Raw genomic sequence first — 27,417 nt, 5'->3', positions numbered from 1 at the left:
AACCAATTTGACAATACATTTCATATTAAAAAAAAGAATAAATAAATAATGGCTGGAAGTTTTTCATAAGACACAAATTCAATGGGCACAATGCTTTTCTAAATACAGTAGGTAGAAAGAAAACCACACCTATGCCCTATCACCTGACAATTCCATTCTTAGGTACACTCCAACATAAATGTTCCAAAAGACATGGACAAGAACTTTCTTAGCAGTACTATTTGTGATGACCAAAACCTAAACTAAACACTACTCAAATTGCCCATCAACAAGTGAATGAGTAAATTGTAGTATATTCATATAACACTCCACAGCAATGAACCATATGAATGAGCTACAGCTATAAATCTTGAATCCTCCAGATGGGCCCAATGTAATCACAGGGTCCTTAAACGTGGAGGGAAGGGGCAGGATAGTGGGTATCAGAATGATGTGATGTAAGGCAGACCTGACCAGTCATCACTGTCTTTAGAGATGGAAGGGGGCCAAAAACAAGGAATGCAAACAGCCCACAGAAGCTAGAAAAGGCAAGAAGAGCAATTATCTTCTATAACTACAGGAAGGCAACCCTGCCAACATCTTAATTTTGGTCCAGTCATACCCATTTCCTTCTAAACTCCAAAACTATAAAATAATAAATTGTGTTGTTTTAAGCCACTAACTTTGTGGTAATTTGTTACAGCAGCCATAGAAAATTAATACACATATACAGCAATAACTAAACAGAGTAGACTACTTAATGTCAACAGTGGAATCTTGAAGATACTGAATATGTTCAAAGGGCAGAGAACAGCCCTTAAATCTAGATTTGTGTTCCTAGGAACACTATCTTTCAAAAAAGAGGGAAATTTTGAGACATTTTCAGATAAACAGAAACTGAGGGAATTTACTCCAACAGAGTTTCACTAAGGGAACTTCTAAAGACTACACATTAGAAAGAAAAAGATCCTATAAAGAAGGCATGAGATATAAGAAGGAATCTAACCAAGGGGAAAACCAGGCATCCAAATGGAGGAATTCTGCAAAACACCTGGTCTTGATTTTTCAAAAACATCAATGTCCAAATTCCTAGAAACACACAATATGCCAAAACTGACTCATGAAGAAATAAAAAATCTAATTGGACCTATGACTAGTAAGGAAATTGAGTTAGTTAATCAAACGACTTGTAACAAAGAAAGGCCCAGGAGCTACCAGGATTCCCTGGTGAGTTCTACCACACATTTAAAGAAGAAAATGCTAATACTTCTCAAACTCTTCCAAAATTTGGGGAGGAGGGGACACTTCCTAATTCATTCCACAGGGGCAGCATTACTATGATATCAAAGCCAGATAAAGACAGTACAGGAAAACTAGAGACCAATATCCTTTACCAATATTGATGCTAAAATCCTCATAAAATACTAGCAATAATTATTGTTTAATAGGTACAGAGTTTCTGTTTGGAATGATGAAAAAGTTTTGGAAGTAGTCAGTGGTGATGACTGCACATTGTGTTACATGATGCCACCAAATTATATACTTAAAAGCAATTAAAATGGTTGATTTTACATTAGGTATATTTTACCATGATAAAAAAAAAGTCAACATCCACCGACAAAAAAATTAATAAAAAAAGATGGATACACTCTTAGATTAAAGGATATGGGGCACCTGGGTGGCTCAGTCAGTTGAGCAACCAATTCTTGATTTCGGCTCAGGTCATGATCTCACAGTTCATGGGATCAAGCCCCATGCTCGAGCATGCATGCTCTCTCTCTCTCTCTCAATAAGTAAACTTTTTAAAAAAGGATATTAAAGAGATATGATTAACTAAATGCATGACCTGATCCTTGATTAGATACAGGGTGAGTGAACAATCTAGAAAGAACATACCAAAACAACTGGTGAAATCTGGATGTAGAGTGCAAATTAAAAATAGCAGCATATTCATGCTAAATTTCCCATATGTGATAATGATTCTGTGGATATGCAGGAGAATGTCCTTGTTCTTACAGAACAACATGTTGAAACATTTAGCAGTAAAGAGTCATAATGTCTGCAATTATCTCCAATGATTCAGAAAATATTTTAAAAGGGTATGTGTAGATTTGTGTGTGTGTAGAGCAAAATAGCAATAGGAGAGGTGACTGTGGATAAATTTAACCCTGTGGATATTCAGGTTACTCCTGCTATTCTCTAAAATACTGGCAAAAATTCTTTCACAATCCAAATCTGGTCATGTAGCTCTCTGCACTTTGCTTTCTTTTATGATAAAGGCCCAAATCTTCGCCATGGCCTTCAAGATCCTGTAAGTCTGAGTTCTGCCTAACCTGTGAGCCTACAACTGCTGTGGGTTTGGAAGGTGGTCGCACATGTTTACTTACAAGTGGCCACAAGGCCAATACACTGGGAGTTGTGGCCAAGGAACTGGGACTGGGGACCCAGCATTGGGGTTAGAGGGATGCCAATGAGCTCAGCAAGCACCTGCATGTTGCTGAGCCTGGTAGATTCCTTCAGGCTGGTTTTGTGTGAATCGGCCTCTCAAGGGCTTCAGAGACAGGTGTTCCTCTCTCCTTCCAGGATTCTTCCCCTAAAAATGCAGCCCCTTGGTTTCCCCTTCCTCTGTGGGATCCTTCCTCAATTCTCCACCCACCACACTCTGCGAAAGACACCACAGGCTCCTCATGTGTAACTGAATCCTGCCCTCCCCACTTCTTGGTCAGTGGCATTTCTGGGGAGTCTTCTGATTGCTCTGTGACCCATTTCCAACACCTTGTGTATATCCCATCCTCCTATAACTGATCAACTTGGCCTCCACACCCCTGCCAGTCAACTTCCTACACCTCTGATGCCATCATTCTGGTCCCCAGCCACTGTCACCTCTTGCCTGGACAGCTGTAATATCCACCTCCCCCTGCCCTCTGCTGGCCTCCGCATTGCCTTTATACCCACCCCACAGTCCCTGCAATATGCTCTTCTCAGTCTTCCTGGCTACCTGAGAGCACCTTTCCACAGCTGCCTGGCTCAGAGCCCCAGCAGCCTACCCCCTGAAAACCCTTCCCTGGCCCATGAGAGCTGGCTCCCATCTACATTCCCCCATCTGCACAGTTATCTTCTCGTTCCCCAAAGCCTTCTAACCTGGGCCAAGCCTGCTTCTGCCCCAGCGCCTCCCCTGCCTTCCCAGACCTGACCCCCCACCTCCCAGAAAACTACCAGCTTGAATTTTGGTTGGTCATTTCTATACATTCACCTAGGCTTTCAGCATGTGTGCACATGTTCCTGGAAAATGTACATGGTTTCAGCAGCATGGCCTCTAAGTTTCCTCATCCTTGAAACATGGTAACACATTTCTTCCTGACACTTGGACATGCAGGAAGCATGGTGCCTCCCTCATGGGCTGAAAGCTGTAAACATCTGTTCTGCTCTTTGCTGCAATCCCTAGCTGCATTGCCACACAGAAGATGCCCCATAAACACTGTCAAAAGACCCTGCTGAGACTACAGCTGTGACTACAGTTATAGGGTCAACAGGTGGGGAGTGCAGACCAGGAGGAGCAGAGAGAGGACAAGGGCAGCCTTCTGACTCAGGCCAGTGAGCAGCAGACCACTTGACACTGGGCTGGGGAATCTGGACAGCACAGGTGTGGGCACACGCATCTGTCCATGGGGAGGTGTCCGAGAGGAACGGCACAGTGAGATTCAAGGCTCTTGGCTGCTTCTGTGCCCAAGGCCCTGGGTGTGCCTGGAGCCTACCATGGACTCATGCACAGAACAGGTCCCCACAGTGTGTCCATAGGGCCGGAGACCAGCCCCTGTGGGGAGCTTGCTATGGAGAAGCTGGGATAGTAAGTGCATGTTCTACACTCATTTTGTGCTCTGTGGCCCACTGGAGACATGGCACCATGGCAACTTGATGGATAAGGAAATTTAGAAGTCAGGCCACCACAAACAAGGTGCTATATGGCTCAGAGACACCCACCTAAGAGGCTGCACATCAAGCAATGTCTATAAACTGATAAACAGCCCCTTCAGGACAGCTATCTCTGGGAGGAGAGAGGAGGCTTAGCAATGGTGCCTAGGGACTTATAGCTATGCTCATAATTTTTTGTCAGCTGGGTGGTGCACTGACATTTATTCTGTTTGGTTTAACATAAATCCCAACTCTCCTTTTTTTTTTTTTCCAAGGAAGCTACCCCACCATAGTCACCCAGACCCAGAAGCTGGTGCCTGAGCTGGAATGCAGGTCTCACCACACACCTGTGACCACATTCCAAGACAGACCCAAGTCACCTACTTGGACAAGTGACACAATACTTAACAGAGCCTCCATTTCCACAGGAAGTGGACCCCTCACAGGTGTGCTGTGTAGGGGTTAATGGGACTAAATGGCACTTCACACAGAGCGCTGACCATATCACGTGGCTGTGCCTGACCTGCAAGTACCTATAACCTCTCCCAGGGCAGCCATCAGTCTCCTAAGGAGCCAGAAAAGCATCTAAGACCATGTGCTGCCGCATCTAGAAAAGCTTAGTTTCTAGAATTCTAGGCTTCTGAGAAAGAACATGTGTCAGCCTGAGTCCCCCAGGGGATCCTGGGAAGGAGGAGGGCCTGGATGCACACCTGGGTGCTCTCTGCACTTTGCCCACAGACCAACATCTCCAGGACGCCATCCCACCTTGAGGCTTCCCCTGGAGAGGAATCAACTGCAGCAGCATCTTGAAACCCCCTGAGCACTCACACCCCACCCCAGCCTCCCAGAAGGTGCCAGGGCTGCCTGGATGGTTGCTGGCCTCCTCTGTTGCTCTACTTAGAAAGCACAGGAACTTGCAGTTCAAGGACAGTGCCTGGCACATGTGCTGGTGGGGCAAAGTAGTAGGTCCTGCTCAAAGTCAGCAGGAAGAGGACTCAGGTGACCCAGAATTGAAGTGGGGCTCTAAACACAGTCTGTCTTTGTCTTTGCGAGATCAGCAAGAACTTCCTAAGGAAGAGCAGGGGACACCAGTCAGCTTAGTTGCCCAGAATGACCCAGCTCTGCCCCCGCCCACTCGTTGGTTATCTGGTGACCTGTGGGATGCCCAGGGTCAGGGATGGGCTTATGACCGCTGCACAGGCACAAGAGTTACATAACCCGCATCAGCAGCTGTCATGAAACCCATGTTGGGGGGGGGGCAGTGGTAGAGGTTAGAAGGTGTAGCTAGGCATTCTAAGAATGTTTAGAAACCAAACCTGTTGTTCTCTCTTGCATCTGCTTCTTTCTCAAGAGCCCAAACGACATACTCCAGCTGTAGCAGTTTGGTTTTCATGCCATCCTTCTCTTGCTCCAGAGCCATGCTGGCCTCTTCCTCCCGCAGGACCTCAAGCTGTTCCTGCCTGGCTCCCTGGGGGTCAGCAAGGTGCAGGTGGGAGAACAAGGTGCCCTCCTTGGCCTTGTCACTGCTGTGCTGCAGCCCTTGCTCCAGGGTGCTGTTCCCACACCGGGCCTGTTCCTCCAAGGCCTGCCCTTGGCTCCCCATGGGGGCCAGCCCCCCACTCAGGTTCCCAGCTCGCTCAAGAATGGCTGGCTGCCTCCTCTCGGTCTCTCCTCTGCCTGATGTTGGGGGCTGAGCTGGTGAGGCATCTCCCTCTGTCTTCCAGAGCAGCTCCTGGGCTTCAGGCTGATTCAGACCAGATGGGCCAATGGCAGGAGGTACCAGCTCCTCTAGGACTGCTCTCTTGTCCACCCCACGTTGATGCACCTGTAACCACCTCCCTGGGGGGGCAGAAGCTACCTCCTCAGGGTCAAGTACACCCTGACCATCCTCTCTGAGGCCAAGGTTCTCCAAGGACCCTCTGCAGGCCAAGGCAGGGTCTAGGGCTGGGCTCTGCCTGGGGTCCATATGGCACAAGTACCGGCCTGGCACATCCCTGTGCCTGGCTTGCCCATGGCCATGCCCAGCACCAGGTTCCTGCCGCACCAGTGACTGCTCCCTCCTGCCTGCACAGAGGGGCATGGGGCCACCCATACCTTCTTGGTCACCACCTGCCACTGCTGGCCCATCCTTCAAGCAGGCCTGCAGCATGTCTTCTTCCTGCATAAGCCTTTCCATTTGCTTCCTACAGGCAAGCTCCAGTCTTTCCTTCTCCAGGGCAGAGGACCTGCACGGTTGCATCTGCTCCTCACCTGTCAGCTCCTGCAGCTTTAGCTGCTGCCTTCCACAGAGTGGGAGGATCTCCTTCCCTTTGCCCTCCCTCTGCTCCTTCTCCAGATCATGCTGCTCTATCACCTCATGGACTTGCAGCAGGTGTTTCTGCTCTTCCTTCTCCTGCTGAGGCTGCAGCACTAAGTCCTTACAGTGGGCAGTCTGCTGGGCTTCCGTCCTTGAGAGCTTGTGGTTCAACTCAACTTCTGCCTCTTTCCTACAGAAACAGAGCATGTCACAGGCACTGTGGGTGTAGCTCCAGGCCCAGCCCTTCCCCCCAGGGTTGGAAAGGCCTCCTCAAAGTCTCTTCTTGTCCTGACTGCAAACCTCCTCTTTGCCTGACCTGTTCTGTCCCTTCATCTCCCATGCACCCCAGGGCTCCATGCATGCCCTGGGACCCTCCTTAGAGGGTCTATTGGAGGATCTATTCAGTGGGGTTGGGTTCTACATATAGAAGCTGACATGAAGCCACTCACACAGATGACTTTTAGTGTAAGTTGATTATAATTAAATAGGATAAAATTCAGTACCTGAGTCATGCAGGCCACATGTCCAGGACTCAGTAACCACATGTGGCTCATAGCTGCCATCATGGACAGAGCAGACACAGGACGTGTCCCCTATCACAGGAAGTTCTAAGGATAGAACTTTGGTGGTCTAAAGCTTTAGTGAGCCGTGTGAATCTTGCCCACAGTCAAAACTACCCTTGAAGATTTGGAGTCCCAGCTCCAATTCTCCTTGGAGAATGGAGTCCCAGCTGAGGTGGGGGCACTAAGGGCGTGTTCTCTGCTCCTGGCCGGTGCTGGCCTGAGGACAGGACATATGGTTGTATGTGGCTCCAGCTCCAGCCTGAGGAGGGGCCATGAGCAAGAAGGTCCTCCAGATGGACAGTGCAAGATGGTGGGAGGGGCTACCCTGCACCGACCCCCCCGTTGCTGGTGGGGTCTAGAAGGACTTGGGTCAAGACCCTTATCACACAGCTCTGGGGTTTAAAAGAAAATAACTTAAAGCTCAGAAGAAGTACATGACTTAAAAATGACCTTTATGGTCCTCTAGGAGAGGGACAGTTCCTGTCAGGCCTTAAGGGCCTGGGGCCCCTCCACGGTGTCATCTGGAGTGCAAGGAGGAGGGAAGACCCACAGACTCAGAGGGCAGTCTGGTCTTTTCACAGCACATCTCATGTATTTGAGCTACCCCCAATCATCAAGCCAAAGAAAGGGAAAGTGTACCCCACCCAGATTGGAGGGTGCATTTCCATATACAGGTGGCAAACATCCTGCAATCAGGGGGTGACTGATGCCATGTGTACTCAGCTCCACCACTGGAACTCCACTGAGCCCTACACAGCCCCTCCATGAGGAGTGGAAGTACGGTGGGCCCCTCCACTGTGAGTAGTCAGATCAGCCCTGGGTCAATGTATGGGTGTGGTCATCCCCTCCTGAGCTGGGCGGGTCCAAGACTCCCCACAAGTCACAGAGGGGCTGACTAACCAGCACCATGGCTGAAATAACTAGTCATTCACTCTATTAAGTCAGACCCATATGGACATATGGGTATTTTTCACATAACTATGATATCGTTGGATACAAAATGCCATATTCGTTTTCCAAATAAAACTTTCCTCCTCTTTGCTCATATATTTTGACCTTTTCAAGAACCTCACTAACCCAAATTACTCGTCTTTCCCATGGTTTTAGTGCTTTTATACCTTTTATCCATCTCCTCATGTGTTATATAATACAACATCCTGGAAAATTAGAATGAGATATTAAATGAACATTTAAGAACCTTTGCTATCAGCGAGTCTAAGGCAGAATTCTACAAGGAATTTTAACTCCTCTACTCTAGTTAACACATTTTTAATGCAAAGGAACAATCCTTATGATCCTATTCTTTCTATGCTCACCCACCTGCCCTGAGAAAAAGCACCCCGTTAGCAGGCACTGTGATTTTGAGCAGTTTGCCTAATGCAATTTCAAATTTGGGTTCTTGGCAAGAAACCCTAGATGTGAGATCCTGAAAGGACACGGCACCCAACCTGACTCGCTGAAGCTCCTTCCGATGCCTCTGGCGCTGCTCCTGCTCCAGTGGGTCCTGTTCCTGGGCCAGCCGCTGGGCTGGGCCAGATAGCGCCTGTGCACAGCACTGTCCCAACACTGCCCTCTCTGTCAAGGGGCTGTGGGAAGCCTGCTGGAGCTGGTCCTGCAGGCCTCGGATGAGCTCCTGAGACTTCATGAGCAGCACCTCCAGGTCGGCCCTCCTGCACTCCAACACACGGACCTCAAGCCTGAAGGCCTGCTGCATTTCCTCCCTCTCCTTTGCAAAGTCCCTTCTCATCACTTCCATTTCCCTTTCATAGGAATTTACCTGAGAAGAGAAACGTGAGCAGCAAAGATAAAGAAAGAGGTCCTGAGAATGACTTACCTTACAATGTGAAACAGAAATAACGGACTTCCAGGCACAACATCCAAAGAACTGGTAGCCGAGACCCGACAAAGTGCACAGGCTTGTGAGGGTAAAGCTATGCTAACGACAGTCAAGCCTCCCCCAGGGTGCAGTGTGGCTGTGGGCTTCTGTTGTCTTGCATAACCTTCACAAGGGCCCCAGGGGGCAGGTCCAGCAGGTGGGGAACAGAGGCTGGGACCATACCAGACCAGGTGCTTGGTCAGGCCTCCAAGGAGGGCAGAGGGTAAAACAACTGAGAGAACTGGGGAACCTTCATGAGACCAGCAGGTGACTCTGAACATCCTTGAGGCAGGAGGTTCCAGCAAATGCATCCCGGGAGCCCAGGGCACAAGCGCAAGACATGTAATCCCACCTTGCTGCTACTCTGAACTCTGACAACAAATCATGAAAACAAGTCATGGATCCTGTCCCTTAACAAAACCCACTACAATCTGTTAACGGAGCAGGAGAGAAGTTTATCTAAGAAGACAGACTCAGCCAGGGTCCTGGCCACAAGGTCACACACAGAGTACCCCACAAGGGGCAATCCCAGGGTTGTTTCTGCTTAGAATACAGCCAGGAGGTGTTCTTCCCCTTCAGCAGAGTGAGCAGGGTGGTCTGGCCTTGTGCAACCCTTGTGAATTAGGGTACACATAACCTCATTCCCTCCCTTAATTGGTCTTTCCTTATCTCCTGCCTACTTCCAAAGAGGGTGTGAGGCAGAATGTTCATTTTATTTTAAAATGTTTCCCCATAATCTTTTGTCCCCCGTAGCAGGCTTACTATGGGGCCCAGAGTCTAGGGCACACGTGTGCATGTGGAAACGTGCACTGCCAAGCGAAGCTTTCTAGCATGCAGCAGGAAGCCTCTCTGTGTCCCTGTGGCCACCCTCACTCCCCCTGACCTTGGTCTCCAGCTGGATCTTGAGGTCTTGGTAGTGTTCCTTCACCTGCTCCATCATTATCTCGGTTTCTAAACTCACTGGAATGCAATCACCCACAAATGAAGTGATGCCTGCAAACAAGAAGACATTTCCATTTATGACCTGCCAAGGATGCCATGGGTCTATTCCTAGCCTTCCAATCTGACATCTGGACAGCACTGAGTATTCAGCCCAGCCTTCCTCCACCATGACCCCCACCAAGCACAACCTTCCATGGGCACCTTCTGCAAAAGGAATGCAGTGCTGGTGGAGACAGCTGACCCTTGAAGGTTTCCACAAGCAATGTTATCTTGAGCTCTCAAAGTAGGAGCTCTTCAGAAATCAGGTCTCTTTGACCTAACACTTGTTCCTCAAAGATATAACCAGGAGGCTCCCTGCACGAACCATCAGGCCCTTGGATTCCCTAAAAGATGGCATACATGGTACTTTTACTACCCCCTGAATTCTGTTCCCGGATGATGCCAGGTACCCTGAGGAACTGGGAAGACAGACAAGGCACAGACTAACTTCTGGAGCAGTCAATGCTTTATGATGAGGCAGTATGAGCCTATTTCTTCAATCTTTTTATCTTAGCTCCTCCGTTTTCTTGGAGACTCTGTGTTACTTACTTTTATATGATAATAATATGGAGTTTCAACAAATACATTAGGCATGGTAAATACTCATGGAGTAAAGCTTCTGACAGATCACAGGAAAGAGGACATAAGCGACTGCTTGTTCCAGATGACTTGTCTCACAGACCAACAATGTCAGATGTCCTTGCAGCTCATTTTGTGAGGCACCCATAGAACCACAAGCACCACCAGCACCCCCTGGGGCACCAGGCATTCCCAATGCTGTGTGTGTTGAGAGGCACACCAAAGAGTTGACTCAGAATGTGGGTTTTGGCTACTGCTCAGGTTTCATCTGTGTTGGTCTGGGGCTGGGAAAGTGAAGGGAAATGACACACCCCTTAACTATTTTCCATGAAAACAAGTGACAGACTGAGAACCATGTGGTTGAGAGAAGTCAGGACAAGCACCTTAGGAAAGAAAGCAGCCTCTCCCTTGACAGCCAGAGCTGCCACATGGTTTTGGCTGAGCAGGCCTGGGTGAAGGAACACCAGGCTGGAGTGGCTCCAGCTGGAAGCACTAATGGCACAGCCACCGTGATCCACACAGCCCTTCCCCCAAGACTCCCCTGTGGCAGCAGACAGACCCCCCCTCCTTTGAAGGGACTGATGGAAACTGTGATCAGATGCGGGGGGTGGGGGGGGGGCAAAGGGAAAGAGAAAGGGCTTTGGTGGGCAGATCAGTGATGACATAAAGCCAGAGGCTGCCTTTCAGTGCCACAACCCAAGGTCTTCTGGACAAGGGCCACCCAAGGTACAGGACACTAGCTCTGCTGCTCCCTGGGTTACAAGTTGGTGGCTCTTGACAAAGGTTCCATGCTCTGTGTATCCCGGGCTCCTTTCCAGGGACAAGTTCCTCCCTGTGGTCAGGCTGCCCACCTAGCCACATGTAACACTTACCTGAGGATGTGATAATGTCCAGTGTGCTGGCCATACCCCAACACCTCCCAGATGAGGGCTGTAGACTACAAGTCATGGACTTGGAGCCATTAGACTCCACTAAAGAAGGCCTAAAGGGGCCGAGGAAGCTGGACCCACATGCACAGAAAGCCCCACTCAGCTCCCCTTGGAGGGTCCCATGTTGGCTCTCTTAGGTACAAACTTTTTTTCTGTTTTATGAAGTAAACAGCTTTAGGACAATATGGTAGCTCTGAGTGCTCTCAGGATTGCAGATGAGAACAAGATGCTCTCTGAGGGGCTGACTCTGCCTTGATACGCAGTCAGTGGAGGCAGCCAAGTGGCCAGAGGTAGGGAAGTCCTGGCGGTCCCCTTGTGTACTCCCACCAGCAGCAGCATGCATGGAGCCATGGGCACCATGTGAACTTGCATGCTGCCTACTGCACACAACTGTAAGGAAAGGCGGCAACCAGCCAAACCCACCCTGTCCTCCAGATGAACCACGGAAACCTCAGGGACAGCTGGGGCATCTGAACCCCCACCCCACCCATTCTGGTCTCTAGTAGGAGGCAACAAGTTAAACACAGGGCACTGAGGTCTCTTGGTGTTTGGAGCTTGTCCCAAACCTCACAGGCTGAAGAGTTGGGGAGCAGGAAGACTTGGTCTTTTTCAAGTGACACCTTCAGCATCAGCTCTGTGCATGGGTACCAAGGTACCAAGGCCCCACCCCACCTTGACCCTTTCCACACATTCCAGGTAGTAAACATCAGCCCTATTCTGCCATGGTCCATGTGAGGCCTCTGTGAATATTGGAAGTCCCTGATGCATTTCACACAATCTACCACTTTCCCTGAGAGCTGTTACAGACCTAAGACCAGACCTCATGCTCTGTATGACCCCCAGCCTCTCCTCTCCTCCCCTCCCTTCCCTAAATGACTGTGTCCAACCATGCTGAATGATCACCCTGGGACATCTCTATGGATCCTCCCCACGACCCAAGAGGCTTACTAGGTCATGCCTGTCCTGAGGTCACTACAAGGTCATCATAACTTCACCATCTCTACCTAAATGGTAAAACCTTCACCCTCTTCTTCCCTTGAGGCTCTGGATATTGTCCCTGGCCTTGGGTTATAGGCCATTCTCCCAAATGTGCTGGTCCAAAGGGGCTCATGACCCTCTGGAAGCCTGACATGCTGTGGAGCTGGCCCCCCCTATAGAGTGCCCCTGGATCAGGGGGCAGCTCATGCAGTGGGGGCAGACAGATATCCATTGCCACCAGCCCCTGCTCTCCCACAGCAGGAGCACACAATCCCTTACCTCCCAGGACTGGGCTCCTACCTGTTGGGCCATGTCCAGAGAGCAGCCGTTCCTCTGGCTGTGCATGGGGATGGCCACGCCAACTCGGAGGCAGCTGTGCCTGCAGGCCTTCCAGTGCAGTTTGCAGCTCGTCGTTGTGGTCCTGCAGGTCCTACAGAGCAGAGCCAGACACCCCCTGCAGCCAATATGGCCACCTGAGGAGTGGTGAGGAGCACAGCAGTATGGAGCTGGCCCCCCCAGGGAGCAGCCAGGTGTCAGGCCCTGACTTCCAGCACACAACACTTAAACTGTATTCTAGCTTCCTAATGACAGGTGAGCCTAACGAAGGCAGGGGCCACTTCCTGACTTTCTTATGCTCTGCACCACTTTCAACCACTGGATACATGGGAGGGGCTAAGAAAAAAAAAAGACTGGAGTGGAAATTGAGGAGTAATGTAGAAAATACAGAGAACCATTAATATTTGAAACTCTAGTGGTTTAAGACCATAATGATGTTGTGACATGGGTGTGAGACAGCACTGTCTGGGATGTGTCCTGGGATTCTTTCCTTTCCTGTTGTTGAATTTCCAAGGGTTCTTTCTACAGCTACTGAGAAAAGAGGATACCAGGTGTTTCAGACCAAGGGCCACAAAGAAAAATGACTGTGTCAAACAGAAAGGATGGTGGGTGAGCATGCACATAGGTGGATGTGAGGGGATATGAGGAGGAAGGGTCATGAAAGCTTCAGAGCAAGGGTCTCATTTATAACCAGCATAATTTGTCCACACTTGAATGAAACACATCTCAACAAGCACACCCTGTCATCTGACTTTTAAAGGGCTAGAAAGGGTAGAGTTTATAGCTGCCTTCCTAGATGGTCCCACAGCTGCATGTGTTACCACATCCACTCATGACTCTGGATCTAAGTCCTCCTTCCCTGGAACCCCGGTGGGCCTGTGACTGACTAACCTGGAGGATAGCACAAGTGATGCTGTGTCTTCCAAGGATGCAGCTTTCAGCCATCTTCTTCTTTTGGGACACTCCCAAAAGTGCATCCAAGGCCACATGGAGAGGATTAAGGGCCCAGCCCATGGCATACCTCTCACAAGGCTCCACACATCCCTCTCTGTCTTTTTTTTTTTTTTTAATTTTAATTTAATTTTGTTTTATTTTATTTTTATTTTATTTTTTAAATATGAAATTTATTGTCAGATTGGTTTCCATACAACGCCCAGTGTTCATCCCAACAGGTGCCCTCCTCAATACCCATCACCCACCCTCCCCTCCCTCCCACCCCCCATCAACCCTCAGTTTGTTCTAGTTTTTAAGAGTCTCTTATGTTTTGGCTCCCTCCCTCTCTAACCTCTCTCTTTTTTTTTTTCCTTCCCCTCCCCCATGGTTTTCTGTTAAGTTTCTCAGAATCCACATAGGAGTGAAAACATGGTATCTGTCTTTCCCTGTATGACTTATTTCACTTAGCATAACACTCTCCAGTTCCATCCATGTTGCTACAAAAGGCCATATTTCATTCTTTCTCATTGCCATGTAGTATTCCATTGTATATATAAACCACAACTTCTTTATCCATTCATTAGTTGATGGACATTTAGGATCTTTCCATAATTTGGCTATTGTTAAGAGTGCTGCTATAAACACTAGGGTACAAGTGCCCCTATGCATCAGCACTCCTGTATCTCTTGGGTAATTCCTAGCAGTGCTATTGCTGGGTCATAGGGTAGATCTAGTTTTAATTTTTTGAGGAACCTCCACACTGTTTTCCAGAGTGGCTTCACCAGTTTGCATTCCCACCAACAGTGCAAGAGGGTTCCTGCTTCTCCACATCCTCACGAGCATCTGTAGTCTCCTGATTTGTTCATTTTAGCCACTCTGACTGGCGTGAGGTGGTATCTGAGTGTGGTTTTGATTTGTATTTCCCTGAGGAGGAGCGACATTGAGCATCTTTTCATGTGCCTGTTGGCCATCCGGATGTCTTCTTTAGAGAAGTGTCTATTCATGTTTTCTGCCCATTTCTTCACTGGATTATTTGTTTTTTGGGTATGGAGTTTGGTGTGTTCTTTATAGATTTTGGATACTAGCCCTTTGTCCGATATGTCATTTGCAAATATCTTTTCCCATTCTGTTGGTTGCCTTTTAGTTTTGTTCCTCTCTGTTTTCTGAATGCTATTTGAGTTTCCTCTCCAAGCAGCTCTCACTGAATAAACCTAATCTTCATAAAACTGGTCCTATCGGCCATTGCCTGGTCTGTAACTGCATCTCCCCTGGAGAAGAATCCTCTTATTGGCAATTCTAGGCAGGAGGAGAAGGGACAGGCTCTGCATAGATGCTGTAAGACCCTTCACAAAGGGTCATTGTACCTCATGCAGAAGCTCCTGGGCAAATATAAGAGTTTCCCGACGGAAAGAGCAACTCTGGGGGGAAAAGGGTAGGGCTAGCAAGTTAGAGCTTTGGGGCAAGTCTGCAGAGCAGAGCATGTACACAGCCTGGTTGCTGACACAGCCTGTGATCACTGCTGCTCTAGCTTTGGCATATCTAAGATGGCAGTGCTCACCACACAGGCCACCAAACAGCTCAGGTATGGTCAGTCTGAACCAACATGGCTGTAGCCTAAAATCTACACTGAATTTCAAAGACTGGATTCCAAAAACAGGATGTAAAATATCTCATTAAAAATTTGCTTATATTGGGGCACCTGGGTGGCTCTGTCGGTTAAGTGTCCAACTCTTGATTTTGGCTCAGGTCATGATATCACAGTTTCATGAGTTCAAGCTCCACATCTTGCTCTGCACTGACTGTGGAGCCTGCTTGGGATTCTCTCCTCTCCCCCTCTCTCTGCCCCTCCCCCCACTCATGCTCTGTCTCTGTCAAAATAAATAAATAAACTTAAAAAATTGCTTATATTGATTATATGTTGAAATGATAATTGTGTGGATATAATGGATTAAATGTTACTAAAATTATTTCTTTTTATATTTTTCAGTATGCCTACAGAAAAACTTAAAATTACATGTGTACCTTGTATTGAGTATTCTGAGAATATACACACATCCCATAAATTCAGCAGTACCAGAAAACAGGTTCTCTTAGGTGCTATGCTAGCCATAGACTTCTTTGCTCTCAAGACAGAGCAGGGATGTGCTCAGTTCTAACTGATGAGGGTGACATGTGCCATCCTAGGCACCAGCCATGGGCTTCAGCTCTATACAGTGGGTGTCTGGTGGGGCTGGGGAACCAGGTGCCTGTTTATTTTCACATAGAATCACATTTACTGGGTGTGCCTATGGGTGCCAAAGACAGTTATAGGGCGTTATTGCACCAGCCAGGAAAGGCAACAAGGCCATTGCCCTGATATGGTAGCATGAAGGGTCCAAGGGGAGGGTGGGATTTCAACAGCAGCACTGGAAAGTGCCAGAGAGGAAGATGGTGCCAGCAGGTTGGCTGGGACTACAAGCTGGGCCTGAGTATGCATATATATAAGTGGGGGAAGGAGGGGGGGCAGATAAAGAACCACCTAAGATGGGCAATAGTGGGGACATCTGTTAGGGGTTGTTGTGTGTCTCAATCCATTTGGGCTTCTATAACAAATTTCCACAGACAGGGTTCATAAGTAACAGAAATTTAGTTCTCATAGTTCTGAAACTAGAAGTCCATGATCAAGGTGCTGACAGATATAGTGTCTGGTGAGGGCTTCCTTGTTGGTAGTTGGTGGTCTTTTCCTGTCCCATGGTGGAACAGATGGGGGAGTTCTCTGGGGTCCCTTATACAAATCACTAATACCTTTCACTGGGCTCCACCCTCATGACCTAATCGTCCCCAAAGGCCCTACCTCCTAACATTGTCACACTGGGAGCACAAGCTACAACATAAGAACTTGAGGAAACACAAGCATTCCATCTGTAACAGTGTGGAAATGAGGGAAGGGAAAATCTGCCTTTGGGGTGTCTGACCAAGGACACACTGCTCCATTATAGTGTCCACCCAAAGCAACAGCAGAAACATGAAATCACAGAGAACACTGATTAACATTCACACTCCCCTTTAATCAAAGGCAGCCTCGCCAACAAAATTAAGATTGAGAAAGACATAACAAAAAGCTAAAATGACAGTTAAATAGGGAGAGGATTTGGCAACAAGGGAAAGCACAGTCTCACTGCTAACAAATATCCTGGTTACAAAGTACAGGGAAACACAGAGCAGTGACTTTGGAAAGGTTGGGTGACACACCGCGGGGAAGGTTGAAAGTTGCCTCTACCTCTGGAGACTGACTCTAAAAACACCATTAGCCAGGGGGGCTCCTGGGTGGCTCAGTTGGTTAAGTGTCCCAACTTCGGCTCAGGTTATGATCTCACTGCTCACGAGTTCGAGCCCCGCATCAGGCTCTGTGCTGACAGCTTGGAGCCTGCTTTGAATTCTGTCTCCATCTCCCTGCCCCTCTCCTGCTCATGCTCTCTGTCTCTCTAATATAAAATAAAACATAAAAAATTAAAAATAAATAAAAATAAAACACCATTAGCCAGAGGCAGTGACCCTCCAGTAGCAAAGAGCAGAGGAACAGGACGCCTATGGCTTATAGGAGAACACCAAGGGCCAACTGATAGATGCAGAATGGGTGCTGGGCTTGGGAAATCATTATTTTGCAGCCATCATGGTAAAGACTGGATACTATCCAATTGGATATTAAATCCAGGGAAAATTTTGATGAAGAACAGGATGTTTATGTCATTTTTAAGTGTCTCCCTACTGATTGCTTATTAGTTGCATGGGAGAAAAAAAACAGTAACTATACAGTGGGGAAATAAGGCAACACCTTAACATCACCTATGCTGTCTGGCTGAGAACACATAATCTTAATTTAATACAAAAGAAATATCAGAACAACATGAAATAAGAATGTTTAAAAATCTCTCTTTAAAAATATCCATGTCAGAGACAAAGAAAAGGCTGTGGGAATGTGCTGGAGACTGTTAGGATTTAACACCCAAGGTGATGGTTTTGGAGGCCGGGACTTTGGGAGGTGATAGGATCATGAGGTCTACTAGAACCCTTGGGTCATGAGGGATTAGTGCCCTGTTGTTCGAGATCCCAGAGAAATCCCTTGGAGGCAGCCTTTCCATCTGTACCAGGAAGAGAGCTCTCACCCAATACCAAACCACAAGCCTGACTCCGAGCTAAGGGAATTTCTAGTAGAAGCTTCTGCCTGTCTTACCTTTTAGGAACTAAATTCCTAGAGGCTTCTGCCTAGCTGTCAATCTCACCTTTTATTTTATTTTATTTTACTTTATTTTATTTTTTATTTTTTTAATGCTTATTTTTGAGAGACAGAGACAGAGAGAGAGAGAGGGAGACACAGAATCTGAAGCAGGCTCCAGGCTCCAAGCTGTCAGCACAGAGCCCCACATGCGGGGCTCAAACTCACAAACTATGCAATCATGACCTGAGCCGAAGTCAGATGCTTAACTGACTGAGTGTCTGACTCTTGTTTTCGGCTCAGGTCATGATCTCACAGTTTTGTGGGTTCAAGCCCGCATCGGGCTCTGTGCTGACAGCACAGAACCTGCTTAGAATTCTCTGCCTCCTTCTCTCTCTGCCCCTCTCCCTCCCATTGGCGCCTGAGGTCTCCATCTCTCTCAAAATAAACTTTAAAAAAATTTTAAAAACTAACAAACTGCTAGAAAAAGAAACACTGGGATGCCTGGGTGGCCCAGTCAGTTATGTATCCCACTTGATTTCAGCTCAGGTCATGAACTCACCGTTTATGAGATCAAGCCCCATGTTGGGCTCTGCACTAACAGTGTAGAGCCTGGTTGGGATTCTGTCTCTCCCTCTCTGCCCTTCCCGGGCTCATCCTCACAATCAGTCAATCAATCAATCAGAAAAAAACAAAAACAAAAACAAAAACAAAAAACAAAACTTGAGGAGGCCAGAGTGCAGACAGCAGCACTTTCAACAATAGCCAAATTATGGAAAGAGCCTAAATGTCCATCAACTGACGAATGGATAAAGAAGATGTGGCTTATATATACAATGGAATACTACTTGGCAATGAGAAAGAATGAAATCTGGCCATTTGCAGCAACATGGATGGAACTAGAAGATATCATGCAAAGTGAAATAAGTCAGTCAGAGAAAGATAGATACCATGTTTTCACTCATAAGTGCATCTTGAGAAACTTAACAGAAGACCATGGGGGAGGGGAAAGGGAAAATAAAAGTTACAGAGAGGGTGGGAGGCAAACCATAAGAGACTCTTGTATACTGAGAACAAACTGAGGGTTGATGGGGGGTGGGAGAGAGGGGAAAGTGTGTGATGGGCATGGAGGAGGGCACTTGTTGGGATGAGCACTGGGTGTTGTATGGCAACCAGTTTGTCAATAAATTATATTTAAAAAAAAAAGTGATGGACAGTTACCTCAGCCTCATTATAATGTGAAAATCCCTCTCTGAATATTGATCCCGAGCCCCAGTAAAAGGAGCCTGCTGCTTTCCCTTGTTTGGCTGTTTTAATTACTCCCCATTATCTCCCTATTCCTACAAATAAAGCAAGCTTGTGAGGCAGCTCCACTGGCGTAGTCTCTGTCTGCATCTCACCAAAGGAGCAGGCCCACTTGAGTTCAGTACACCACCTCCAGAACTGTGGGAACTAAATCTGGTTTATAATTTCCCCATCTATGACGTTTTTGTTGTAGCAGCCCAAACAGCCTAAGACATAATGTTTCAGACTGAAGGACCTTACACAGACAACTAAAGGCAACATCTGACCCTACAATGGATCCTGTAGGTTAACTAACAAAACTGAAATACAACCAGTAGGTTAAGGTATTGTATCTGTGGGAATCATGAAGTTAATAAGTGTGTCACAGTTAGGTGGAATGGGAAGCTGGGTCTTCTGGAAGAAAAGCCCAGATTTCTGGCTTTTGCACATTTCTGTGGTGTAAATAACTCTCACAAGAGCTGATTTCAAGCTATCAAAGGTTTATCAAGAAGCTGGCAAAACTCCTGAACACTGAACAATCAACTCTGTGCACATGCACACCACTGCAAGGAAGCAGGACTAAGCCTGTTCTTCGGAAATGTGTACTGAGTGTAGAGGGGTGGAGTGGCCCCGTGATGTCACTCACCCTGAGATGTTCAGAAAATAACTGTGTATACATATTCATATCCATACATAGCACACAAGTGAGCAAACATGCAACGAGCACATGGAGTAAAATGTAAACAACAGGTGAATATGGGCAAAAGGTATCCAGATGTCCCTGCCACTGTTTTCACTTTTGTAACTTCATGTATTAGAAATTATTTTCCAATGAAAAGTTTTCTTAATGCTCTAAATGTTACTGTGAATCAAAAATATTTTTAAAAATGGAAAAAGCAAATATCTGAATAAATAAACACTAATATGTTCAATATTTCTGATGTTTCAAGAAGTCAAATTTTAAGAACCAAAAGTGAAATTAGTAACAGAGTCCCATGAAAGAAAGATGGATTTATGGGTGTTTGAAAGATTCAGTGGACTAAAGTAACGTATTAACTGATGGTTAGTTACAGGCTCTAAGTCCAGGCAACAAGCTTAAAGGGAGGGAGGAAACACAACATGTGACTGCAATCCCACCTGCACAACAGACCCTAACACATGCCAGCAGGAGGTTCAGGAGGAGGGTGACACAGCTGACAAACACAGGATTTCAGTAGGGTACCCTGGCATCGGGGTTTGGAGCAGAGGAAAAGAGCACAGGGCAGGAAACAGTGGGTCATGTCACACTCCAGAACAGCATGGGCTCACCTTTATCCTCTGGTGTTGCCAAAGCAATGTACAGCAGGAACAAAGTCAATTCTGACTTTAATTTGGAGGGAGATCATTAAGAAGTGAATTGATCATAGACCCTTAATAACAAACAATAATGTTTTATCTGTTGGGGTCCTGGATCATTTTAAGAGTGTTAACAGGGGTGTGATACGTTTCAGCACCACTGACCTATTGTTCACCACCTATGCCTTGCTCTGCGGTGTCTCTAACTAATGGATGGTCCTTGGTAGGTTTGGCTACCTGCATGGTGCCTGGAAACACTGAGGGGGGCTTCAGAACTGGTGCCAGTCTATCAGCCTTGGCCAGCCTGTGGGGGGCTCAGCATGGGCACCACACAGGCAAGTTGGGTCACCTCTCCTTGAAGAACATGAAACTTGGGAGGATCCATTAGTAGAACACAGGCTGAGATCACAGGCTCCACTTGCTCTGCTCATACACGGATGCTCCTGCTGACCCATACTGGACTATCCTTCATGTGGAGGTCAGGAATGTGGGCCACTATGAATGACAGGCCACTCCCAGGCAGGAGGGTGAAGTATGAGGCCTACACACCACCACCCAGGTGTGAACCAGTCAGACCCTGATAACTTGCACCATCCACCCATCTCATGGGCTCTAACACCCCACTCTTAGCAAGCACGGCCAGGAGAAGGCTGCGCAGCCTTCTGGCACCAGATCTCTGGAGGGCCAAGCTCTTAGAACCTTCCCCAGCACCATTGCCCTTGCTGTAAAGTGGGCTGGATGGTTCAGGGCAGGGGTGCATGAAGACCCCATGCACCAAAGACAAAAGCAATGTCCCAGTGCAAGACAAAGTAAATGTGATGGCTTGGGATGGCAAAGGGGGCCAGGTGGGGCACATACCCGGCACTTGAGCTCGTATTCCTTTAGGACCTCTACAAACCGCTCCTCCTGGGCCAGGAGCTCTGTACTCTGTGGCTCCAGCTGAAAGTCAGACCCACACAGAAAAATGATAGGACCTCAGACCAGGTAGAATGTGTGCTGTCACCCCATCATGCTCCTCCCACTAGGCTCAGCATCTCCAGGTACAGCCTTCCATCCCTCCTCCTCCTCCCTCCCTTCATTTAAAATATCTCAAGGCAGAAGGATGCTCTGAATTTATGGAAGGTGGTCATACTCTCAACTGGAGTCTGGGGTGCATTCCTACCTCAGCTGCTTGGGATGCCCCCTGCCTGGACCTCTCCATGCAGCACCTCCACTCCCCTCCTTCTCCCAAAGTGATGGGCAGGGCCAGATGGAGGGCCTCATGGTGGGCATAGAGCTCTCTTCTGTGCCCCCCACCACTGAGAACCTATCACTGGGGTCTGTACACATGGTGCTGGCGAGCCCTGGCTCTGTCACTAAAAGATCAGCACCCCTGCACTGCAACGAAGAGGAAGAAAACAGAAGGAAGGTCAATCTGCTGATTTTTCTCTCCATTCTGGAATTTAAGTAAGAAAAAACAGAATTCAGTCACCTATGGATTCAAGTCCTGACACTTTTTACCCAGTAACCAGAGACTCAGAATCAGCAAAAGGACTTGCCTTGTCCTTCAACACAAATTCCAGGTCATTCTGCAATTTCAAGACCAGCTTCTCTGATTCCGAAAGCTTTTCCACAACTTCAATAATCTCCTTCTGTAATCGACTGTTTTCCTACAAGACAAAACCAGCAGTTTACCGGGCTTTGGGAGTGGAGGACAGAGCTGTCAGCAGCTTATCTCCCCTCTGCATCAAAAACTTATTTCCAGCAGTACTCCCAATCAGGGAAGAAACCTGCAAATGCAGGTGTCTGCTGCTCACTGATTGCAGGAGAGGAGGCTGTGCTGGGGAACCAACCCCACAGAACCCCTCACCAGTGCTCGTCGCTTTCCTCACTGCTCTTACTTCTCCCACCCCCAGTGCTCAAGAAGGCTATGAGTAACACAAGAGGCTGGGGGCAATCCTTTCTGAGCTGTTTTCTGAATGAGGGATTTGAAACTACACACTTATAGTTCAGATGTCCAGCAGGGGAGGAAGGCAGTGCCCACAGACATGGAAAATCATGGAGAAGAGCAGTAAGGACATGGTGTGGGCAAGGGCCCAGCTTCTCCCCCAGGCAGACAGAGACCAGGCAGATGTGGAAAGAATCTGCAGGCTCTGAGTTAGGAAAAGAAGAGGAAGGCAGGAGCAGAGGATGGACCAGGGAACACCTCACTGGATGGAATTAAATGCTGGGTGGCTGTGGATCACAGGACACTCACCAAAGCCCAGAAAACTCCCTCTGCTTCAGACCACACACCCAGGACTCCCAAAGAGTGGGCTTTAGGTTTTGGTCTTTGGCTGACCCCACAGATGCTCTGGTTTCCAGGGGGTGCAGCAAAGTTGGCCGCCGCCACTGACCCTCCATGACCATCATCCCCCTGACCCAGAGCAGAGAGTAAGAGCCCCACAGGTCTCAACCTGTCCTGGTGCCCCCACAACCAGAGAGAAGGAAGGGGTAATGCGTCTTGTGGAAAAGCCAGGACCCTTCTTGCTTTGGCTGAGAAATGTCCTATCTTTGTGGCTGCAGCAAATGTTCCTTAGTTGGAAATCGCAGGCATTTCCCTCCCACAGAAATGTAATAAGGTCACTAGGAGGTATTCAGTCCCTGACCAGGAAAATGTGGGATGTGGGAGGATGGACCCTCAGGCAACCTCATGTCTTTCCATGCAGGATGTCCTAGGGAGACACAGCTCCCCACCTACCTTCAGGGCCAGAGTCAGCTTCCCACGTAGGTTGGCCTCCTCGCCCCGCAGACGCTCCAGGTCCTTCTCCAGCACAGCTGTCTGCCTGCAGGTCTGCTCCCAGAGCAGCTCACGTTCCCTCTCCACCTCAGACCGCAGGAGGCTCAGCCTTTCCCGGTACCCCTGCTCCAGGTGTCTGCATGGTACACAAGGAATATGTCATGTTGGGTCCCAAGGGGCACCGCCTAGGCCGATACTGACCCCCGTCTCTCCAGGGACATCTCCCAAGCAACATGGCCTTTCTTCCTTGGAACCTTCCAGCCCACAGCACTTGGCCACACTGTCTGGTACTCCATTGTTCCTGCTTGACAGAAGGGGTCACTGAACCTCAGCTAAGCTGCAGATGTTGTAAGGGCAGGGGCCCTGCTTTAAATCCCGCCCTACCCTGGGTCTGGTGGTGGATGCCCCACTCAGGGCTGGGGAAGGTGACAAGGGATGCAAGCAGGTCCCTGGACCCTCTGGAGTGAGCTAGCGAATGCTTTCTGGGAGTACACCTCTCTAATGCCCTCTGCCTTTCAGCCGCCTTCCACACCACAGCAGCCATCAAATGCCTTGGATAACCAAATGCGCACAAACGTAAGCCTCTAGTGCAGGACTCAGGCAACATAAAACCTGGGGACAGTGAATCCCAAAGCAATCAGAGGACAAGGTAGGAGGCATTTTTTTTCACCTCAGTTTCTGCCTTACTCTTTTTTTTTTTTTTTTTTTTTTTTTTAATTTTTTTTTCAACGTTTTTTATTTATTTTTGGGACAGAGAGAGACAGAGCATGAACGGGGGAGGGGCAGAGAGAGAGGGAGACACAGAATCGGAAACAGGCTCCAGGCTCCGAGCCATCAGCCCAGAGCCTGACGCGGGGCTCGAACTCACAGACCGCGAGATCGTGACCTGGCTGAAGTCGGACGCTTAACCGACTGCGCCACCCAGGCGCCCCTCTGCCTTACTCTTTTTAAAGAACCAGTTCTATCAGCAGAAAAAAGTGCCAAATCTTAGTTTTATCACTGAAACAACCACTTAGCAGGATCTCTCAAACCAAGTCTCTCTAGACTGAAGATGAGCAAAACTCGTACTTCAGCAGAGAGCTTGGCAACATTAATAATTAAGAAGAGAACACTGAGGGACGCCTGGGTGGCTCAGTCGGTTGAGCGTCCAACTTCGGCTCAGGTCAGGATCTCGCAGTTTGTGGGTTCGAGCCCCGTGTCGGGCTCTGTGCTGACAGCTCAGAGCCTGGAGCCTGTTTCAGGTTCTGTGTCTCCCTCTCTCTGCCCTTTCCCACTCATGCTCTGTCTCTCTCTATGTCCCTCAAAAATGAATAAATGTTAAAAAAAAATTAAAAAAAAAATAAGAAGAAGAGAACACTGGGGGCTTGTCCTCCAGCCCCTCCAGACAGTCTTGACTTTCATTCTCATCCCAAAACTTTAAGGAAAGAAATGGAGGGAAAGGAAATGGAGAAAGGGCAGCTGTTACTTAGGGGAAAATAGTAAGATGAATCTAGCTAATGTAACACTCCACAAACTTTTGGGGTAATTTTTTTAAAATACTTATTTGACCATACCACTCCACTCTTTAAAAACTTGTGAAATATCCAGCAAAAGGAAAATGGATAGATAAGATATGGTAGACCCACATAACAGAATGCTCTGTGGCCATCACAAAAGCATATGTGATATAATACCATTTTGTAAATAATTAGATACATGGGGAAAAAAAAGTGAATGACATAAAAAATGCCAGGAGTGATAATCTCTGGGTGAAACTTCTGCTTTTATTTTTACTTTTACTTGCATTTTCTATAATGAATGTGTATCATTTATTACTTTTGCAGTTAAGAAACCAAATACAGCCATAAAAGCCTCTTCTAGAAATTCCTGATAATGCTCCAGTACTCATGGGGCAAAATGCAAACTCATGGGGCCTTCACGTGTCCCTTCACCAGATTCTCAGACCGAGATAAGGTTTTTGAGTTTGTGATTCTTTGACCCCAGGAAGGACATCATAAAATTATTCCCATATGGTTGGGAGAGAATCAAGCCTAGCACACTGTGACTGAAGCAAATCAGTTTTCCGTTACTCAAACTGATCATCTCAAATCAATTTACATTTAGCTCTTGGACACAATTCTTGAAAAAGGAGTTTTCTCCCGTGAATAATATTAACCAAGGGCTGGGAGGTTGCAGTACAGGCTGTCAGCAGAGGAAGGTTGTGTGGGAGTCAGACTGCTCCAGAGTCTAGAGAGGTCCCTGTGGGCCCCTCTCACCCAGGGTCCCAGTGAGGCTTCAACTCAAGGTCTCAGTGGTGCCAGATCAGTCCCACTCCTGCTCAGGTGGGATCCCAAGTCTCCAAGTCAGTAGTGAGTCTAACAACACACTGTTAGAAGAGCCATGAGGAGGAAAGGGGAGGTACTGAGAAAGGAAAAAAGCTCTGTTGGCTTCTTCCAAGGTTCCTTCAGCTCCTAATTTGCAGTAATAGTCTCACTCTGTGGAAACCCATGCTGACCTCATCTCCTATTTTGTGAAGTCAGGGAACTAAGGAGGCTATGACAGGTGAGCAAAATCATACATCTGTAGCTACAAGAACCAACACTCTGAACATTCTTTTTTTTTTTTTTTAAACATTTATTTATTATTGAGAGACAGAGAGACACAGAGTGTGAGCAGGGGAGGGGGCAGACACAGAATACAAAGCAGGTTCCAGGCTCTGAGCTGTCAACACAGAGCCCGATGCGGGGCTTGAACTCACAAACTGTGTGATCATGACCTGAGCCAAAGTCGGTCACTCAACCAACTGAGCCACCCAGGCACCCACACTCTGAACATTCTAATTTCACCTGCAGGAACGCGCTCAGCAAGAAGGGGTGAGCAGGGCAGCTTGCGGCTGGATGCCACAAGGGAATCAGCTGAACAGAGACAGTCAATTGCTGACAAGAGACAAACTACAGTTATTTCCTAACTAAATGCTCCTTTGTGATAAACACCACCCATGCTCCACACTGAGATAAGGGAGGCTCAGCAAGGCCACAGTCAGCACATCCACACAGAAGTCAAGGTGTCCATTGCCGGTCTCCCCACCCTGGGCTCCTCGGCCTTACTGACACCTCCTTATAAAACCATGTTTATTTATTTTTCTCAGGTTTGATTGGAAGTATTTTTGAAAATTTGGTGAAAGGATCCTTAATGTTTGGGTTTCCTGAACATTCCCATTATCTTGGGAGAGTCTTTTGTGCAGGAGTGTTGGAAGTGAGTATGCATGTGTGCACACTTGTACACACACACGTGTACTCTCTCACACTCATGCCCCTTGACACTATCTCTTGCATACTCCTTCTCCACACCAGGCAGAAGTAGGTGTGGACATCCAATGGTGAGCAGACGAGGATCTCAGCCTGTTGCATTCAGCCTTCCCCAGCCACCCCCAGGAAGGAAAGGCCGATTCTAGAGTCCCACAGACTCAGATGTGTGGCTCTGCTCCATGCAGAGCCTGCTCCCCCACAGACTAGGAGTAACAGCCACAACTCTCCCTTGGATCCCTGAGTACAAGGATCCTGTGGGAAGGTGAGCTGATGGGGTTCATGTGCTAACTTAGGTTGGCAATATGTGACTCCAGGTGACCCCAGCCTGGGAAGGTGATGAGCTCTCTACCCTGCAGTGCTCTTCCTGCATAATGGTCTGTTCTCACACTTCTAATACATGGCAGGCCAGGGCCTCACACTCTCTTATCTTGGGGACAGTACAGGACAAAGAGAGAGGAGACCTGTCTTCAAATTTTGGGCCACACTTGTTGCATGATTACAGGCAAGCTACTGCACTGCTGCAAGCCTCAGTTTCTTTAGCTGAAAAATGGGGCTAAAATGGCCTGTTTGGGGTAACTATGGATGGTAACTCAGGTGACACTTGGCATACAACAGGAGCACCACAACAGTAACAGTAGTTTCACAGGCCAGAAGCTCCTTCCTGGAGGGCCGATCGGCTCCTCAACCCCAAGATCTCTGGCTGCACAGTGGAGGCACACTGTGTCTCTGGTGAAGATGAACTGGAATGGGCTCTTGGGCTTCAATCCCACTGTTTAGTTGGACTGGCTCCATGTGGTCATGAAAGCCCCCATCTGCTGTGGCCACCTAGCAGACCTGCAGAGCCCCAGGAAAGCTGGCTGCACCCCAGGATACCTCCAATCCCTCCCAGTGTGAGCCACGAGGCCCTGGGGTAAGGACTTTGTAACTGACTGTGATAGTCCCCAGGCATGACAGGAGCAAGCCTTCTTAGGGATGGTGCTCAGAAGCCTGCAGTAAGGCAGATGGGAGCAGGTAAATGTCCCTATGAAGGCTATTATGCTGCCCAGCCAGGGCCATGTAAAAGGGGCTTCATGTACATCACCCTACAAGACCCACACACACTGCCAATAGGGCTGGTGTAAGAAAAGTGTTACCTTCAAATGCTACAACCACACAAGACAGGGAGAGGCAACATCCCAGAGGCACAGGAATGAGAT

The 27,417-nt window shown here is 48.0% G+C and overlaps 1 protein-coding gene across 8 annotated transcripts in view; it reads right to left on the bottom strand.

Annotated features, from left to right (window-relative positions):
- NINL (ninein like) overlaps positions 1–27,417 on the bottom strand; it is a 205,455-nt gene that overhangs the window by 43,729 nt on the left and 134,309 nt on the right. For 7 of the 8 annotated variants that reach the window (XR_009248766.1, XM_058684663.1, XM_058684661.1 and 4 more), the window contains 8 exons: positions 22,896–23,070; positions 21,715–21,825; positions 21,035–21,115; positions 12,394–12,523; positions 9,510–9,619; positions 8,199–8,527; positions 7,869–7,907; positions 5,208–6,377 (listed from right to left, as the gene is read on the bottom strand). Coding sequence is in view for 7 of the 8 variants with exons in the window: in XM_058684663.1 (XP_058540646.1) it covers positions 5,208–6,377; positions 7,869–7,907; positions 8,199–8,527; positions 9,510–9,619; positions 12,394–12,523; positions 21,035–21,115; positions 21,715–21,825; positions 22,896–23,070 (2,145 nt within the window). In the remaining variant the exon portion in view is untranslated. The remainder of the gene's footprint in view (positions 1–5,207; positions 6,378–7,868; positions 7,908–8,198; positions 8,528–9,509; positions 9,620–12,393; positions 12,524–21,034; positions 21,116–21,714; positions 21,826–22,895; positions 23,071–27,417) is intronic. The other variant, XM_058684664.1, reaches the window with a different exon arrangement.

This window comes from Neofelis nebulosa, chromosome 9 (assembly GCF_028018385.1).
Source record: "Neofelis nebulosa isolate mNeoNeb1 chromosome 9, mNeoNeb1.pri, whole genome shotgun sequence".
Classification (NCBI taxonomy): Eukaryota; Metazoa; Chordata; class Mammalia; order Carnivora; family Felidae; genus Neofelis; species Neofelis nebulosa.
The sequence above is the reverse complement of the archived record's forward strand: the minus strand, read 5'-3'. Positions and strand labels throughout refer to the sequence as shown.